The 19,430-nt window shown below is 41.2% G+C and overlaps 1 protein-coding gene across 8 annotated transcripts in view; it reads right to left on the bottom strand.

Moving 5' to 3' along the window:
• Nucleotides 1–6,049: 6,049 nt before the first annotated feature.
• Nucleotides 6,050–19,430, bottom strand: part of col12a1a (collagen, type XII, alpha 1a) — a 111,103-nt gene continuing 97,722 nt past the window's right edge. For 5 of the 8 annotated variants that reach the window (XM_067456171.1, XM_067456176.1, XM_067456174.1 and 2 more), the window contains 10 exons: nucleotides 19,011–19,064; nucleotides 18,441–18,494; nucleotides 18,193–18,246; nucleotides 17,100–17,171; nucleotides 16,766–16,801; nucleotides 14,454–14,520; nucleotides 14,186–14,368; nucleotides 13,700–13,777; nucleotides 10,295–10,465; nucleotides 6,050–6,797 (listed from right to left, as the gene is read on the bottom strand). In XM_067456171.1, coding sequence (XP_067312272.1) covers nucleotides 6,649–6,797; nucleotides 10,295–10,465; nucleotides 13,700–13,777; nucleotides 14,186–14,368; nucleotides 14,454–14,520; nucleotides 16,766–16,801; nucleotides 17,100–17,171; nucleotides 18,193–18,246; nucleotides 18,441–18,494; nucleotides 19,011–19,064 — 918 coding nt within the window. In that variant the 3' untranslated portion in view covers nucleotides 6,050–6,648. Of the gene's footprint in view, nucleotides 7,676–10,294; nucleotides 10,466–13,699; nucleotides 13,778–14,185; nucleotides 14,369–14,453; nucleotides 14,521–16,765; nucleotides 16,802–17,099; nucleotides 17,172–18,192; nucleotides 18,247–18,440; nucleotides 18,495–19,010; nucleotides 19,065–19,430 lie in introns of all 8 variants that reach the window. The other 3 variants (XM_067456178.1, XM_067456172.1, XM_067456173.1) reach the window with 2 other exon arrangements.

A 19,430-nucleotide genomic window follows, 5' to 3' on the forward strand; every position in this document is an offset into this window, starting at 1 on the left:
ATCCTAGCCCAGTCGAAGGACCAGTTGTGCGAACACAGGGACTTGGTGCTCAGTCACCTCAGCCAGTTGGGCCTTCGGGTCAACCGAGAGAAGAGCAAACTCTGTCCTACACAGAGGATCTCGTATCTCGGTATGGAGCTGGACTCGGTCAACCGAACTGCGCGTCTCTCTGAGGAGCAAGTCCAGTCGGTGTTGAACTGCTTGAATATGTTCAAGAGCAGGACAGCGGTCCCACTGAAATTCTTTCAGAGGCTCCTGGGGCATATGGCATCTGCAGCCGCGGTCACGCCGCTCGGATTGCTTCATATGAGACCGCTTCAACACTGGCTCAATGGCCGAGTCCCGAGGTGGGCGTGGCAGAGCGGTCAGTACCGGGTCCCAGTGACTCCTTACTACCGCCAAACCTTCAGCCCGTGGTCCAACACTTCGTTTCTCCGGGCTGGGGTGCCCCTAGAACAAGTGTCCAGGCATGCTGTGCTATTCACAGATGCCTCCGCCACCGGCTGGGGGGCCACGTACAACGGGCATGCAGTTGCTGGTCTGTGGACGGGGCCGCAATTGCATTGGCATATCAATTGCCTCGAGTTCTGGCAGTACACTTGGCACTCCGCCGCCTCAAGGGGCCGCTGCGTGGCAAGCATGTACTGGTCCGTACGGACAGCACCACGGCCGTTGCGTACATCAACCGTCAGGGTGGTCTACGCTCCCGTCGTTTGCTCCAACTCGCCCGCCACCTCCTCCTGTGGAGTCAGAAGCAGCTGAGGTTGCTTCGGGCCATTCATGTCCCTGGTGTGCTGAACCAGACAGCCGACGAGCTCTCTCGTCAGCCGACACCTCCGGGAGAGTGGCGACTCCACCCCCAGGTGGTCCAGCTGATATGGGACCAGTTCGGAGCCGCACAGGTCGACCTGGTTGCCTCTCCGGACTCGACCCATTGCCAGTGGTACTATTCCCTAACCGGGGGTACCCTCGGCACAGATGCACTGGCGCACAGCTGGCCCCGGGACCTACGCAAGTATGCGTTTCCCCCAGTGAGCCTTCTTGCACAGACTCTGTGCAAGGTCAGGGAGGACGAGGAGCAGGTCTTGTTAGTTGCGCCGTTTTGGCCCAACCGGACCTGGTTCCCAGAACTCACACTCCTCGCGACAGCCCCTCCTTGGCCGATTCCCCTGAGGAAGGACCTTCTTTCTCAGGGACGGGGCATGCTATGGCACCCGCGTCCAGACCTCTGGAATCTTCATGTCTGGTCCCTGGACGGGACGCGGAGGTTCTAGATGGACTACCACAAGCTGTCGTAGATACCATCGCTTCAGCTAGAGCCCCTGCTACGAGGCGCCTCTATGCTCTGAAGTGGAACCTGTTCGTTGAGTGGTGCGCTTCCCGCCGGGAAGACCCCCGAAGGTGTTCGATCAGTGTCGTGCTTTCCTTCCTGCAAGATGGGTGGGAGAGAAGGCTGTCTCCCTCCACCCTCAAGGTATGTGCTGCAGCAATAGCAGCGTACCATGATGTAGTAGAAGGTAAGTCCGTGGGGAAGCACGACCTAATCGTCAGGTTCCTCAGAGGTGCGAGGAGACTAAATCCTCCTCGTCCATCCTCGATACCCTCTTGGGACTTAGCTCTAGTGCTCCGAGCACTTCAGAGCCCTCCCTTCGAGCCTTTGGCGTCTTGTGAGTTGAAAATCTTGTCAATGAAGACAGTGCTCCTGACGGCATTGGCCTCGATCAAGAGGGTAGGGGACCTGCATGCACTTTCGGTCAACGAATCGTGCCTAGAGTTCGGGCCGGGTAACTCTCACGTTGTCCTGAGACCCCGGCCCGGATATGTGCCCAAGGTTCCTACCACTCCCTTCCGGGATCAGGTGGTGAACCTGCAAGCACTGCCTTCGGAGGAGGCAGACCCAGCCCTGGCTTTGCTGTGTCCGGTCCGCGCTCTTCGCGCTTACGTTGACCGGACCCAAAGCCTTCGGACCTCAGAGCAACTCTTCGTCTGTTACGGAGGCCAGCAGAAGGGAAAGGCTGTCTCCAAGCAGAGGTTAGCCCACTGGATAGTGGATGCTATAGTCTTGGCCTACCAGTCCCAAGACGTGCCTTGCCCGTTCGGTGTAAGAGCTCACTCCACTCGGAGTGTTGCTTCTTCCTGGGCGCTGGCTCAAGGCGCCTCGCTGACAGACATATGTAGAGCTGCGGGCTGGGCGACACCTAACACGTTTGCTAGATTCTATAGCTTACGTGTAGAGCCGGTATCTTCCCGCATCCTCGCCCCCAGGGGCCAGGAGCGCTAAGTGCCCGTTCTAAGTGTCGGCTTGCGAAACGCCACTCCCGCCCTCTGGGCCGGATACGTGCGTCTATTGTCTCCAGTTGTGTTCCCCGGGAAACCGGCTAACCCTGTCGAGCTCCTCCGTCACCCCTCCGGTGTCAGACGTTGCGGACCGTCTAACGCCAGGCCTGCACCCGTATGCTTGTGAAACGTGGCTGTAGGCTGGGTTCCATATGTAGCGGTTCCCTCACGGCAACCCCATATGTGTATTCTTCCACGGTTCCAGCTACCCTTCGGGCTAGCCCCGTGTCTTTCCCTCGACAGAGCCCGCTCTGTCGTCTCTGGGCGTGTTCTTTCCCCCCTCAATCAGGCTGGAACCACCCCAGAGACTGCCATATGTTGCACTACCCTGCCAGGTTAGTCCTTATGTGTATTCTGCCACCTCTCCTTCCCCGAAGGACGTGGCCCCGCAGCGTACCCTCTCTCTCAAGTCGAGGTAGGCACGCTTTCCCAGCGTTATCCAATAGTCATTCTGAGTGGGTCTTGCAGAAACAGCAGTGACTGTACTCCCTGCTTGGAGCCCTGACTTCCGTACCATACTAGACGGTGCAGTGCGCTCAAGCAGGACGCTGGAAGGGCCAGCATCCTGGCGTTTTCCATAAGGGATCCCATTCGTCGGTTCAGTTCTGACGTACGTCGAACGTGACCGACTGAAAGGGAACGTCTCGGTTACGTATGTAACCCTCGTTCCCTGAAGGAGGGAACGGAGACGTACGTCCCGTCGCCAGATGCTGTGCTTCCGCTGGGAGTCCGGTCACCTTTCGGCTCCTCAGCAGAAAAAGCGCTGATCTACCATTCCACTTCCTATTTATACCCGCGCTGCGGGGTGGAGCGTGGAATGCGTGATCGCATGCCAAATTTCATTGGCTCGTTGTTAGATGCTCGAAGTAGGATTGGTCTCTAAAGTAAGATCCCATTCGTCGGTTCAGTTCTGACGTACGTCTCCGTTCCCTCCTTCAGGGAACGAGGGTTACATACGTAACCGAGACGTTTTTCGTATATTTTTTTATTGCTACGTGGCAAACAAGTTACCAGTAGGTTCAGTAGATTCTCAGAAAACAAATGAGACCCAGCATTCATGATATGCACGCTCTTAAGGCTGTGCAATTGGGCAATTAGTTGAAAGGGGTGTGTTAAAAAAAATAGCAGTGTGGCATTCAATCACTGAGGTCATCAATTTTGTGAAGAAACAGGTGTGAATCAGGTGGCCCCTATTTAAGGATGAAGCCAACACTTGTTGAACATGCATTTGAAAGCTGAGGAAAATGGGTCGTTCAAGACATTGTTCAGAAGAACAGCGTACTTTGATTAAAAAGTTGATCAGAGAGGGGAAAACCTATAAAGAGGTGCAAAAAATGATAGGCTGTTCAGCTAAAATGATCTCCAATGCCTTAAAATGGAGAGCAAAACCAGAGAGACGTGGAAGAAAACGGAAGACAACCATCAAAATGGATAGAAGAATAACCAGAATGGCAAAGGCTCAGCCAATGATCACCTCCAGGATGATCAAAGACAGTCTGGAGTTACCTGTAAGTACTGTGACAGTTAGAAGACGTCTGTGTGAAGCTAATCTATTTTCAAGAATCCCCCGCAAAGTCCCTCTGTTAAAAAAAAGGCATGTGCAGAAGAGGTTACAATTTGCCAAAGAACACATCAACTGGCCTAAAGAGAAATGGAGGAACATTTTGTGGACTGATGAGAGTAAAATTGTTCTTTTTGGGTCCAAGGGCCACAGGCAGTTTGTGAGACGACCCCCAAACTCTGAATTCAAGCCACAGTACACAGTGAAGACAGTGAAGCATGGAGGTGCAAGCATCATGATATGGGCATGTTTCTCCTACTATGGTGTTGGGCCTATTTATCGCATACCAGGGATCATGGATCAGTTTGCATATGTTAAAATACTTGAAGAGGTCATGTTGCCCTATGCTGAAGAGGACATGCCCTTGAAATGGTTGTTTCAACAAGACAATGACCCAAAACACACTAGTAAACGGGCAAAGTCTTGGTTCCAAACCAACAAAATTAATGTTATGGAGTGGCCAGCCCAATCTCCAGACCTTAATCCAATTGAGAACTTGTGGGGTGATCTCAAAAATGCTGTTTCTGAAGCAAAACCAAGAAATGTGAATGAATTGTGGAATGTTGTTAAAGAATCATGGAGTGGAATAACAGCTGAGAGGTGCCACAAGTTGGTTGACTCCATGCCACACAGATGTCAAGCAGTTTTAAAAAACTGTGGTCATACAACTAAATATTAGTTTAGTGATTCACAGGATTGCTAAATCCCAGAAAAAAAAAATGTTTGTACAAAATAGTTTTGAGTTTGTACAGTCAAAGGTAGACACTGCTATTTTTTTGAACACACCCCTTTCAACTAATTGCCCAATTGCACAGCCTTAAGAGCGTGCATATCATGAATGCTGGGTCTTGTTTGTTTTCTGAGAATCTACTGAACCTACTGGTAACTTGTTTGCCACGTGGCAATAAAAAATATACTAAAAACCTTGATTATTCTGGTTAGTCACATTGTACTGCTATTATTTTGAACAAGACTGTATATATATATGTTGGAATTCAACAGACATTGGAATGGAAATGGCTTCCATGCTTGTAGAGATGCTGATATAAGAAAAAAAATTGCAGTGGTCTCTTAATTTTTTTCAGAGTTATATATAAATATATATTTATAATCTGAATGACGTGTAACATAACTATATTTCGTGTCAATGTTCATGATGATATTTTAAAATGTTGCGAATACTTATGTCATTAACACTTTATGAAACTTTTAATGGGCTTATATTATATCTCTGTATTTTTACCAATATCTTGCAGTTTACCATGCTTGAGTCACACACACACTTCAACATTCCGCATCAAAACACAACAATGGGAACAATTACATTTTATTTAAAGTACATTATCAAGTATTCTGTTCTTTTTTAGTTACAAGAAGGACTCTTGGGTGTGTGAACAAAACTAAGCACAAAATTTTCCTATTTCACGTCACTTTTTAAGGCAATTACTTTGCATGTTTTTTTTGAAGTAAAACTAATTAGAATTGCCTATGTGTGAGATTTAATCTGTCTAACAAAAAAAAACAAAAACAAAAAATTTGCTTCCCCATAAAACTTTTCTGTGAATATTTAAAACAACCTCTTTTCTTAATATATATGAAGACATTTTAAAAATCTAAAGATCATTTTTCCACTGTAAAGAAATGTTGGTCCTTATATATTCTACTAAAATGTAAATTAATTATTTGATACAGCGCACTTACTGTGTGTACATTTGTACATAGTATATAATTAAAAAAAACTACTAAAAAATATTTTCATGATTTCTCACTTTTTGTTTCTCTTGTCAAATCAACTTAACTCAAAGTTTTAATTTTAATGAACTCAAGACAACCAGGTAACTTACTTTTTTAGTTAAACCAACAATGTTTTTTGTTTTTTTTTTGTGATATGATCAATAAGTTTTGATAACATAAGTTTTTCATTGCTCATCAAAAAAAGTTCATACAACTTTCAACTGTTTTTATAAGTTATTCCACATTTAACTCTTTTAACTCGAACTGTTTAAGTCAGTTTAATGTCAATTAAGTTGGGATGACTTACACATCCAAGTTTACTTAAATCATTTTACAGTGGCTGCGTCAATTCAAACTTAGGAACTGAATGTCATTTTAAATGCAATTTCAAAAGGAAAGAACAGATCACAACAGCAATTAAACATTTTCAGTAGTTTTATTGAAAAATGCCTCTTCTGATTCAGAAATAAATAAGAAAATAAGGCCGTGGAATTCACAATGTGCAATTCAGACATGAAAAAAGCTATTCTATGTCCATAGACTTGCAACAAATTCCAACTGCATTTCAACTGATATCATTGGAAAAACAACTATATTCTGATTGTAAACGTCCTTACTAAATATACAACACAGGCATGCAATTCCTCTTTTGGAGCGAGTTGGTATACAACAGATACATATTCGGTTTAGGATAAGAAAACAAAAGCCAGGTTTAGGAATCAAGGTTGAACCGTTTGCCATTTTCCTTGAGAGCGAGAGAGAGACAGAGAGAAAGAACAACAACAAATTGCACTGCAGCAAGCACGTTTACACTTTCAAATGTGCAAGGAATCAGTTCATAGTGTTTATAGGACATATTACTGAACAAATACAAATGCAGTTATGTTACAAGCAAAGACACATTGTGGAACCGTCGGCAAGCACACAGGTTTCTCACGAGGAAATGAGAGTTGAATATCCGCCTCTCTGTGTAGTTAAATTATCTGGATTTAAATGCAGTTTTTGACAGTTTCACTTTATGTATCAATTCTTTCAGCTTCCTGTCTTGATAGCGATCTTTTTCCACGCTGGTTTCGTAAACCTGGCGACTGTGTCTCGATATCTTCCGACGGCTGGGCTGGAATGGGCACTACGTAGGGTTCAGGTTCTGGCTGGTAGGGGCCTGCTTGGAAATATCATTTGGCCAGCTGAGCATGTGCTTTTTGGTTCCAACATGTCATTTCAACTCTTCATTTATACATAGTGTTAATAATAAAGGCAAAAACGTTCTATATTAACCCATTCGCCAGTTGTCCACAACTTTGCGTTGGATTTTTCTCCTACACTAGAACTAGAGCTACTCAAACATACATGTATAAAAAATGCACTTGTGGAAATGTGTGGACATTTTACGTGAGGTATCAAACAATTCTAGAAATCACAATACAAAAAAAAAAAAAAAAAAAAAAACCCGGATTAAAGAAAAAGGCAGCACTCTGCAAACATACCGAAAACTTCATGGTTGCATATACTAATGGCACACACTACATTTGTAACCTGAGCGTGTCCTGCACATATCACCAGAGGGGGAAAAATGAACCGTCAGCGGTCAGCAAGAAGCGAGTTATCAGGTGCAAGCTTGATGACTGCTGTTAACTTTAGCCCACTGTGTCATCGATTAACATTTACAAGGCACAATTCGTTTATTTACAGTCATTTGACCCTCTTAAAGAGCAACCGCTGTTGAACACTGTTAACAAAACCGCTCAATGTTAGTAGTTTCACATGCGTCCTCAGCAAAACGAAGCTCTTTCTTGCTGCTCTAGATGCAAACAGGCCACTGGTACGTAACCATCACTGGCTCCAGTATGATATAGTAGCGCTCAGCTGGTGTTAGTGGCAGTCCAGTCCTTTCTTTGGTTTGATTGTTTTTTTGTTTGTTTTTTAGAGTTGGCCAGCAAATATTCAGCAATCATATCCATGGTGGTTATCCTTATTAGCTCATGAGCGAGTGCTAACATCAGGTAAGGGATCAGGCAGTCTAGATAGCATACTACGCAAAACCTGAAATGGGTTAAAGATCGGGTTAGTTCATCTCAGTGGCATAACGACTACCTTCAAGTGTAACAAAACGAAAAAACAAATGCTAAACATGCAGTTCTTGATTAATTAGCTATATTGTGAAGCAAACTCATGGCAATCATATCATTAGTCGCTTACGCTAGAGCTCTGTTCCAAACCTAGATAGTCTTATAAAAGAACTTGATTTGTTATTTGAGATTTCATCTGGATATGAACATCGAAAGCTTTTGGGGTGAAATGAAATCTAATTTCGTGTCTCTGAAAAAGGTTGATCTGCGACGATGCATTATGTTGAATATCAATGTTTTTGCGTCTGTTTGTGGACACATTCATGATTTTAGATTTGTGAAGTGACAGCAGTTAAGTTATTTTGAAGTGAAAACATAAAAGTACACCCTTGGGGTAAGATGGGACAGAAGTGGCAAGTTGTCAATAGTGCTATTTTTTTAATATATATATATATATACTTATTGTAATTCATGGGGTTAGCTTCAAGTACATTTCAAGAATAAAGTGTTTCAATGTTGTTGTTTTTTTATTTCCAGCCACTGCCAGAATTTTTATATTTTTACAAAAGATTAATTCAAAAATATTTTGTTGTATGAATATCTGAACATTCAATATATCAAAAGAAAGAACAGACCCTCTGATTTTAAACAAAACCACATTATATTTTTAGCATGGCTACTTGAACTTGAATGTGAGTAAGTTTCAAACAAAAAAGCTACATTTTGAGCAAATATTTTGTCAAATAATACGTCAGGATCAGATACAAGATGATGATCAAAACACAGGTGGAGTAGATGGAGTCCATCAACACCACCAAAGCTTGGGTCATCCTGGGTCAACATTTCATTCAGTAACATTAGATATATTATATGTGTTTAATGTTGATAAACGTGATATTTTACATGTGAATCCGCTTATATATGCTATCGGTCATTTCTGCTTCTTCTTCGCCTTTGTTTTGATCAGGAGATTCAGTACTAATAGTGCCCCTTACCGTATAACAGTAAAAACATGGAAAGGTGGAAAATTCCATAAAAGATGGGGAAACGTCTCATAAATGCAGTTAAAAGTAGTGATGCACCAAAATATCGGGAACCAAAAATGAAATTTCAGTCTCAAAATCATCAACTAAAACAATGATGCTATATTAGCACTTCTCTAATGGCACATTTTTGACAGTGTCGATACTTTTACAGGGACACCTATTAAAATCATTCCAGTTGATGAATCCGAATATACTGTTTCCATGATCACTAAATAAAGTGATGTGCTCGCTTATATGTCACAAGCTTCAAATCGGAATTGATGTTATGGTATTTACTGCACGAATATACTGAGTTTCCCACTGTTGGCACATCATCCTACCACTGCTTCAGTGGACTTAATATTTATCTATTTCGGGTCCTGATTAGGAGACGATGAGCACAGAGCGTTGTGCAAATGTTTCTATTCATTTCCCGTTAATAGATTAATTAAAATCGTATCGAAATATATTTACAGTTTTCACATTGTTCTTAATTGTGATGATATCTCCCATCTTGGTGAATGTGATTTCCCCAAGTATAACGTTCCTAGAACGTTTCAATCAACCTGAATCAATCAGATTTGAGGGAAGTTTACAGTTTATGTCAAGTTTAGGCTTACAGTCAGGGTTATGTGCTTCTACATCAGTATTATCCACCTATCAAGTCCTTCTGATTTTAGGGATAAGTTATGGGATTAGGTTTAGGGGTAAGGATAGGGTTAGGACTTTTTTTGATTTTTTTTTTTCATTTTTTGACAGATCTTCCCATCTTACCCTAGCCTAGAAATCTAGACAACCCCAGGCAGCAAATATAATCTTCCTGCGAGTGTCGTTTAGCAACTCTCAATACCCTTCTGAGCAGTAATCGCCAAACTCTTGCCAGGCCAATCACATTGTGTATAGAGTCGGTGGGAGGGGCCTTAATGACGACGGCCGAGTTGCGTTTGCGTGCTTCTAGTAGACACAGAAACTGGCGAACGGCGGTCTTTTGAATCAGCTTTGACCACGACTCTGGAAGACTTGGAGTTAAGCTTTTCTCTGAGAAAAGAACAAAGAACGGCACTGAAGTCATTCTTAAAAAGGGAAGATGTGTTCGGAGTTTTGCCGACCGGATACGGCGAATGTTTAATCTAGCAACTAGCTCTGCTTCACCTTCGTTGCTCTGGTTGGTGTAGCGCTATCCTATCGCGTGCAGAGGGAGTTTGAAAGACAACCGTTTATCCCGCCCCTCGGATTGAGCTGTCAATGGTGAGTTTCCAGACCAAACATCTTGATGTGGGTCTGGCTTGTCAGGCTAAGCTTACCCTATATTTTAGCAAAATAAAAAGTAATGCTAAAAAAATTGGTTTATGTTTACTATTTTGTTCTTTGTATTATAATGCTTATTAGAGTGTCACAGTGTTGCTACATGCTGATTCTAAATTCCAATGGAAGCAATTCTATTTGTGTCGTTGCCTATGAAGAGTGTTCCAGTTCCGTTCAGAATAGTGCCTAAAAAGGTAAACACCTTAACAAGAGCTCAACTAGGTTTTGGAACAGAGCTTTTCAATCAACCGAACTGTGCTTACCTGGGTAACCTTGTCCATTGTAAGGCATGCCGACACACTGGGAGGAGTCACAGTATCCTGGAGGTCCAGGTGGTCCCCTGACTCCAGGTCCACCCTGCCGCCCTGGTGGGCCACGGGGCCCTGCTGAGCCTGAGGGACCAGGGGGCCCGGTCTGAGACTGCCCTGGTGGCCCTGGGAGAAAAAAAAAGAGAGAAAAAGATGGCAGAGGAGGTGTAAGAAAGCGCACTTTACTTCGCCTCTAGGTTTTTTGCTGGTTGTGGAAGGGGAAAACTGATTTCAAGCACTGTAATTTAAATATTTTGACTGCTTAATTAAAAGGAAGAAGGGGTAAGTTCTTCCCCCCAACCCTTTTCTGTCTAGACGGTATAAACCGAACTGGAATGCTGTCCCTTGACTCTCGCTCTTGTGCGCTCTGATGTCAGCACATGTGTTGCCAATAAAGCCTCCACAGAAAACACAAGTCAAACTACAAACAGTGAGTCACCGCAAGCTTCCTCCTACTGTACGTATACGACGGCTGTGTATTTCATTCACACAGAGCCCTTGGCATCGTTTCCACAAGGGAGACGTTTCCACTTCTTTACAGTTTTCTGCGAGAGGCTCGTTCCGGCAAATGCTGGATAGCAATTTAACGTGTCCCCTGGAGAAAGTGTAGAATTGTGTTTGTTGAACAGAGTGTTGCTGTAGTTACCATGGAGCCAATAATTCATTCAGACCCTTTGTGTTCCGCTGGGATGACTGTATCGTGACTGAGATCAAAACACCAAACATGTCTGTACAAATTCCTCTAATAATAACTGGATTACTTTGGTCTTTTGAACATGGCTCAGCATGGAAACTACCATTTTGGCCAGCTTTGCAGTGTAAGTGCCTCGTTTACTGAAAATATCATTATTTCCAGGCTTTTGTGTTTGTCAGGTTGCTGATTGTTATTGTTATAAGTTATGTGACAACTTTTGTATGGGTTTTAAATATCTTTTTCAGATCTTTTGATCTAATGGACAAAATAAGCTCATGCAATTTACATATGAACACACGGAAAACATCAGCTTTTGTTTCTGCTCTGAGAGCCGCAAGACCTGCCGAATGCTGTGAGTGTGTGTTAGAAATCAGAAATGGTGAGAGAAAATAGTTAGAAAATAATCTTGTCTTCAGCCGACAAAGTTTAAATCCCGTCTGGCTAGCGCGCTTCCCATTATGTCAGCTTACGCATTAGGTCAGTAGGAGGAGAGTAGGCGTCTTTTGTGGCTGTTCGAACACAGTCATTCACATGAACATCTACACTACGTAACCAATCTGGTCTGATATGTTTTCTACTACCACTGGAAGTGATCGAAAGTGAACAAGCTCTAAATGTTTCCGACCCTGTTTACACCTGTATTTAGCGTCGCTCACTTGTGATCCCATCGACTAAAACACATCTTAATACCAGGTGTAAACAGACCTACTAACCTGAATCCTAACCTAACAGTCTGCTAATACTCTTATTAGTTTACATGTTAGTTGCAAAGTTAGTTATAGTAGAATGTATAATGTGGACTATCGAAATAAAGTGTAACAACATTATTGTCTTTTGTAGAGCAGCTTTTAAAGTGGTTTCATAACTGAACTTTGCAACATTGACACTGTTATGTCATATTTTTGTTTGTTTAAATTATTGCCAACAGACTGGCTGCTTAAATGAAAAATTGATTTTTTTATGGAATTTTTCGTAATGTATTATAAATGATTTATACTTGCACATTATTAGCGTTTTTTATTTATTTATTCGTGTTCATTGTAATCTTGATCAGAATGCTTTCCCCTCCCTCTTGCAGCTCATCTCTTCCCTTCTCTGATGACGAGAGCGGGGCAACCTGTTGAGATCCACCAATAGCAAATCACAGCCATCCAATCAATTCTCCAAAGACAAAATCAAGCCCTTCAGAAACTTCTGTTTCATGCCGACTTTAAAAAATAACTATTTAAAATATACAACACCTTAAAATACGAAGCACAAACCTTCAGCAAGAATAACACCAAAGCCTGCCATTTTCTTCTCAACAAAAAAGAGAAAATATTTGAGAACCTCTTAAGGCCCCGATATACTCACGACGAAGATCTTTTAGCTCTTAGCTTAGGGGTAAATAGAAGTGACGTCAGCACCCACACTGCTGAAAGCGGACTTCAGATGAACATGTAAATATGAGCTGTACGCTTTCCACTCAATAACAAAATAAACACACTATACAAATGAGAAAATAATGGAGAGAAAACAGCAGTTAGGCAAGCCTCTGTTCATAGCGTTGAGGATATGCTTGGAGCACTCCAGTTAATTTACGTTTGATTATATAGCACTTTATGTTTAAAAGTAAGCCGCTTTATAGTTTTAAACATGAAAAAACATAGTCAGTTTCTTTCAATTAGAATTACAAATTTATTTTATGAAGCAGCTCTCCAGTGTGTTTATGTTTTTGCTCACGTAAAAAGAAATGAACCGTAGCAGATTTCAAAGTTGAAAAGTGGGTGGAGATTTCAAAGAAGGTGGAGACCCAGAGCCACACCCACCTATTACATCATCATCACGGACCAATGGTTGTTCAAAGGTGTTTACCGGCCAGAGCAAAGTTTTCCAGAAAGTTTGCTTTTGGCAAGCTGTTTCAAACTCCTAAATGAAGTTCGCTTTGGCCTGATTTAGTTTCAAAATGACATCACACCAGTTCATTCTTTGATTTCGAGTATATCGGGTCCTTAGAGACTTTTGAAGAATTGCACTAAGTAACTACTTGAAATTTATCCTAAGAAATTTCTTAACTTCTCCCTTAAGAAGATTTTTGTGAATCCGGCTCCTGATTCTCAATTCTACCAATGATCCTTGAAGAGGCAAAGAGTACACATAAACAGGACAGGATGGAGAAATAACTTAATTATTTTCATATCTATGACTCAAAAATGATTTGTCTGACTTGTGCTACAGGCCTATTAAGGCAAACACTTCTTCTGACTTCCTTTTCAAACTCTTAAGGGTCTCTTAATCCCAACTGTCACAACACAGTTTGATAGGGGTTAGCACACTTTGGATCCAACCTATCCAAACAATCCAGGGGAAAAAGTTGTTCTTGATCGTTTGGAAAAACTAATACCAGCAGTTGCGTAACAGACCATTCATTTCGTAATGATTCATCATCATGTTCATCTATCATGCCTAAATACTCTCACAATGATAAACATTGTGATATGGAAATTGCTCTATGTGGAAATCACAGTTGTTAATGATCATTAGAGTTGGTTCCATAAATCAGGAGGTTTTGGATAGGCTGCATCTGAAAGCCTTGAAAGGACAAGTGTGCACACAAACTCTGGATATAATTAGCAGTGAAATGGAGCGGTTAAAATGAGGTGGCGTTAGGTTGCACGAAGACATACCAGGAGGTCCAGGTAATCCTCTCTGCCCTCGAGTACCAATGCCTGGACTTCCTCTTTCTCCCTTCTCTCCCGGCGGTCCTAGGATGTTAAGGGGAAATGCAGTAAAAAAATGTATGCCATACGTGACTAATTAGCAGAAACGTCAAACACTGAGTATATACATCTGGATTATTTTAAGGAAAAATGGTAGGCAATCTATTAGAATCATGTGCATCAAATATTTCCTACAGTTTTTTTAGACATTTTTGTTTTTTGTTGCAATTCAAATCCAATGATCTACTTTGCACAAAAACTGTTTACACTTTTTGTGTGTGCAAATCTTGGCATCACAATGTTAGGTTAGAGTGGGTGGTTGTCAGGGTGTTGCTATATGGTACAGCTAAGATGTTTGTGGTTTCCCATCCTTAAGTCTCTATGATATTCTGGTCCATTTTTTATCCCACAAGCCAAAATGTGAATGCTTCATTTTGATTTGTGTGTGCATACCTCTTTCTCCCGGAGACCCTGGCAATCCTGCATTTCCTGGGAACCCGTTGGGTCCGGTCTGACCTGGCTCTCCACGGGGTCCCTGGTTGCCAGGTGGGCCTGGAGGACCGGAAGGACCGGGACTATTGCTCCTGTAGTTACTGGGGATCTGGTTCAGCATTACATCGATTCTGCTCATTTGTCCTACAAGCAAATCAAACATTTACATTTTTAACATGAACAAAACCATTGGCAAATAAATAAATAAATAAACGCTGAGATGGCTTACTGCTGACTAGTTGTTCGCAAACTTGTCTTGCTACTGAGCGCATCATGTTCTGAGATGCAGTATCTCCCTGGAAAACAGAGCAAATGTGATTTTTACATTTTCTTAAGAAATTGTAGTTGTGTTTGCTTATGCAAAAGCTTTTCTGTGGCAGCAACATCAGTGTTGGTAACACTTTAGTATGGGGAACACATATTCACATATTCTATAATCTCCTAATTTACTGATTATTAATAGTTAGTAAGGTAGTGTTTGTAGCGTTTGAGTCTAGGTATTGGGTAGGATTAAAGGGGGGGTGAAATGCTGTTTCCTGCATACTGAGCTTTTTACACTGTTAAAGACTTGGATTCCCATCCTAAATATAGACAAAGTTTCAAAAACTAATGTTGGACGTTTGATGGAGTATTTCTGTGTCAAAAATACTCCTTCCGGTTTCTCACAAGTTTCGGAGAGTTTTTTTCGAGTATGGCTCGACTTGACGATAATAGAACGGAAGGTCCTTGTATGGGCCGTACGGGCTCTTCTCCCGGTAGGGTGCGCGTGCGCTTTACTAGAGCGAGAGAGGAAATGCACGGCCATAAACACTCTCTCAGGTGCAGATCCAGTCGTCCGTGAACACTTATGACGCGCGCCGCGCTCCACTTTATTCCTATGGGTGACGTCGAGCGACTTCAACGCTTTAGCACAGCATTCCGGGAAGGCAGCGCTGCATTTGAACCGATTTGAACGCAGAAATGACGGGAAGCTTCACAACATCGTTTCAGTCGCGTCTCAAAGTGGATTTACACGCCACTGCTGTCACAGGACTTCACCAAATCATACGAAAGAAGTGTGTTTTTGACGGAGCGGTCCCAGCGATAAAGGTTCGGTCCTGCTTTGGAAGCAGCCGGTGAGTAAATCTGCTTCAAATGTCTGTGCTGTTGGCTATCGTCGAGTGAGTAAACATCAGTAATCGGCACGATCGCGTGCTTCCTCATTCAAATGCGCTAACTGAGTGTTTCACCCCCCCTTTAAGGGATGTAGAATAAGGTCATGCAGAATAAAGCATTAATATGTGCTTTATGTGCTAATAAACAGCCAATATGCAAGCTTATATGCAACTTGTTAAAAGTGATAATTGTTCCCCATACTAAAGTGTTACAGAAGATTTAAAAAGAACCTAAGGTAATCAACCTGTCCTCCAAAAAATACGACTCTATAGGGCATTTTTCAAGCACCTTATTACGACCTATATTTACGTTTTAAAGTCATGCGCCCTCTAGCTGGCGTAAAAATAATGACAATGTCGTGTTACGTCTGACGTCATGAAATGACATGACTGTCGTTACCAATCAAAATGCGTGTTCATTTTAATGCAATGTCTGGACTTTTTACCACCATTTGTCATATTTCCATTTAGCACAAAATATATATATTTTTAATTCACAACTACACCCACCTCATCCCTAAACCTACCCAGTGATTTATAGTGCATACACACTTTATGAGCACGTGTTCCCTGGGATCGAACTCACGATCGCATGATCACAAGTTGTTGTGTAGTGCAATGCTTTATCAACTGAGCTATGCAAAACCAGAAATATTAAGCAGATAAAAGGGAAAAATGCTTTAAAATGAAAGTGTCCTGCTGTCAATAGGAGCACAACTTTAGAAAACGTTCCTGTGTGTCGTATTTAATTCATTAAAATATTGTCGATAGGGGTGTAACTTTAGTAAATGTTCCTATGGGTCGTATTTCAAGGAAACGACCTATATAGGCGCATTGGTTGGAGGACATGTTGAAGATAATATAAGATAACTTTGGATATAATATAACATTACTAAAACAAAAGGCCACTTAATTGTATTGTATTGTAGTCAATATTACTCAACAATTTCTGAATAAAAGCCTAAATTAAATCTGTTCATCATATAAAGCGATCGTTTCTCTTCAGAACATTTGGACTAAACTGCTCAATTCATCAGGATTAGTTTTACAGTCCCTTTATGAACTTTTTGAAGTGGTAGTTGCATAGATGTCAATGGCAGATTTATTCAAAAAGATCTTCATTTGTGTTCTGAAGATGAACTAAAGTCTTACAGTTTAGAACGACACAAGGGCGAGTAAATGATGATTAGGTTTACCTTTTTGGGTGAACTAACCCTTAAGAGTCATGCTTTAATGAAGTACACTTATTTTGACGTGTTGACTAACATAGTAAAGCACCTGATTGTACATTTAACTTTAGTGTGTTTTTCAGTTTTGCATTTAGAGTTAGTACATTTTGAATGCACTGAGGCACTCCTGTGATGAAGTGTATAAAAGTGACACCTACCCTTTCACCCTTCTCTCCTTTCATGCCAACAGGTCCCTGTGATTGACAGATGAGAAAAGAGGAGTCAGAAATCACTCAAATCAATATCACCTATAGCAGATCTGTAGCTAGTGACCATAGGTTTGGTAATATTCACTGACACACATATGCATGTGCTATCTTTTGATTATTGAATTGAGATATATAATATATATATATATATATATATATATATATATATATATATATATATATATATATATATATATATATATATATATATATATATATATATATATAAAACTTTAAAACAAGTAAATGAGATTTAATAAGAGCCATTTGAGCATGTACATACAGCGAGGCCAGTGTCTCCAGGTTTTCCTGGTTTTCCTGAGTTTCCTGGCATTCCAGGTGATCCCGGAGGTCCCTAAAAAAATGGATCTCAGTAAGAATTACTCAGATATGATATATTTAACAATCAGTTTCTGATAAACAGCCTGAACTCACAATACCAACTCATTCGCAATCACTAACACTGAGAGAATCAGCATCAAGCTGACCTTAAATAAATGTACATGATCTATTAGACATTACAGTTGGGAAAGTTGAGCCACTTGCACATCAAATGTCATACTGGGTAATAATTACAGTGGATCCAAAAAGGACACTTGCACATTTTTTTAAGATAACATTGTTGTAACGTAATAATGATAGCACTTTATTTTACAGTCCTGTTCCCCTATGCTTAGTATGGCTATTACAATAACTGGGTAATAACTAGGTAGTAAACTACCCCTAAACCTAACTTTAACCCAAAGTACACTGTAAGTATACATATTTACACATAAGTGCATGTACTGTAAAATAAAGTGCAACTGTTATAATAACTGAGCAAATATTAATATATTAGCTGCATGTACTAACAATAAGGTTAAGGTTTAGTGTTGTTATTCCTATAGTAAGTACATGTACGATTCAACTGTCACCTTAAAAAAAGCACTACCCCAAAAAATACAGCATAATAATTTTGCAAGCATTTTACAAGAAAATACTGTTTCAGTCTTTCTACATTTGTAATTATGTTGCAACTTTGCTTTTTTTTGTTAAATTTACTACCAATTTCTGAGTAAATCTTTTCTCCAGTGTAGTTATTTAAATTGCTAAATTAAACATGTAAATGTTTGCATTATATTACAACATTTCAAATCAACTGGGACTTTCAAATGATAAAACAAACAATACGCTGTTAATTAGTATTGTGCTACACTGGCATTACGTGTGACTTTGTTAAATGTCCTTGTAGCTCCATGCGTTTGTGAAAGAAATGTGGACAGTATTAAGTTAACAGAAGGAAGAACAGGTCATTTGATGTATGGCAGATACTTCAGCTGATTTCTCAGGCTACATGACACACTCATCGGTTGCTCGAAAGCTTCCACATTACATACCATTGGTCCCGATGGACCTCTTGGTCCAGATGGGCCTTCATTTCCTGGCTGACCCTGAACAAAAACATATGTCATCATGAACTGTACAAGATGGACAGCTAACAGAGTCTGAGAGAAGATTTACCTCTGAGTTCAAACACACACTTGAGATGGGCCTAACAAAACTGACTAAATCTGTCTGACAAGACAAGTCGGATAACAAAGCTAAAACTGGAAACCAATTCAAGGTGCACTTCAAAACTTCTTACCCTTGCACCAGAAGGTCCAACAGGGCCAAGTGGACCTGGAGCGCCAACAGGGCCCTTGGAAAAAAAGAAAAATACTTGATGTCATTCATCATACAGTGGTTGTTTCAAACAACGATGTAGCTGTTCGTGGATCAAACCCGAGCAATTTCAAATATTGTCAGGATATGACTTAATTCAACCTTTCCATGGAAGAGAAGGAAGGTTTTACCAAATAGACCATGTACAAATAAACTTCTTGCAAAGTAATGCCTTCATCCAGTACAGCAATAAGAACAGACATTGGAAGTCCAAAATAAAATGACGTTATGATGGAGGTGTTAGCAATAGTTCTGCTCTGTGCTTTAAGAGCACTTGCGTTGCGTCTGCCAATTGTTCAGTGTTTTAAAAGGTGAAGTTAAGTGTGGTGTAATTTTCTTAGCTTAAGCTTTAATCCAATTATAAAGCCATTTATCTGATAATGTCCTGAACACAGTTCATAAAACCTTTCAGAATCCAACACAGCTGTTGTACACCACAATTTACTAGATTTCACAAGCCGCTCAAAAACAGCTCAAACAAAAAAGCACTTACTCGCTGTCCAGGTAAACCTGGGTCACCGGGGTCTCCCTTAGGTCCAGGCCGCCCCTGAAAACAGAAGAAATGAAGCAGGCGTTCACACTCTTTCCTCTGTTACATGACATAAATTTACATCTCAGCTGTATGTGGATGACAGCGTGAGCGTTGGCTCTGTTAAATAAATGGGTCTGAAGCTTTCAGTCATAAATTAGACCTGCACTATACACTACTATAGCCAGACACGTGCATGATTTTAATGTCCCAAGAAAGACAAACAGAAAACACTTTCAATGAATAGAGTAGAAATTGGTATCCTTTAAGCAAAAAGAGCAGAGTTATGACATAAATGTAATGCATAAAAAGGAGCTAGCTTTAAACAAATTAAATGTCTTGACCTTACTTTTCTTAAAGGTAGCAATAACATCACTGTTCCAG

This window comes from Pseudorasbora parva, chromosome 10, assembly GCF_024679245.1.
Source record: "Pseudorasbora parva isolate DD20220531a chromosome 10, ASM2467924v1, whole genome shotgun sequence".
NCBI classification, from domain to species: Eukaryota; Metazoa; Chordata; class Actinopteri; order Cypriniformes; family Gobionidae; genus Pseudorasbora; species Pseudorasbora parva.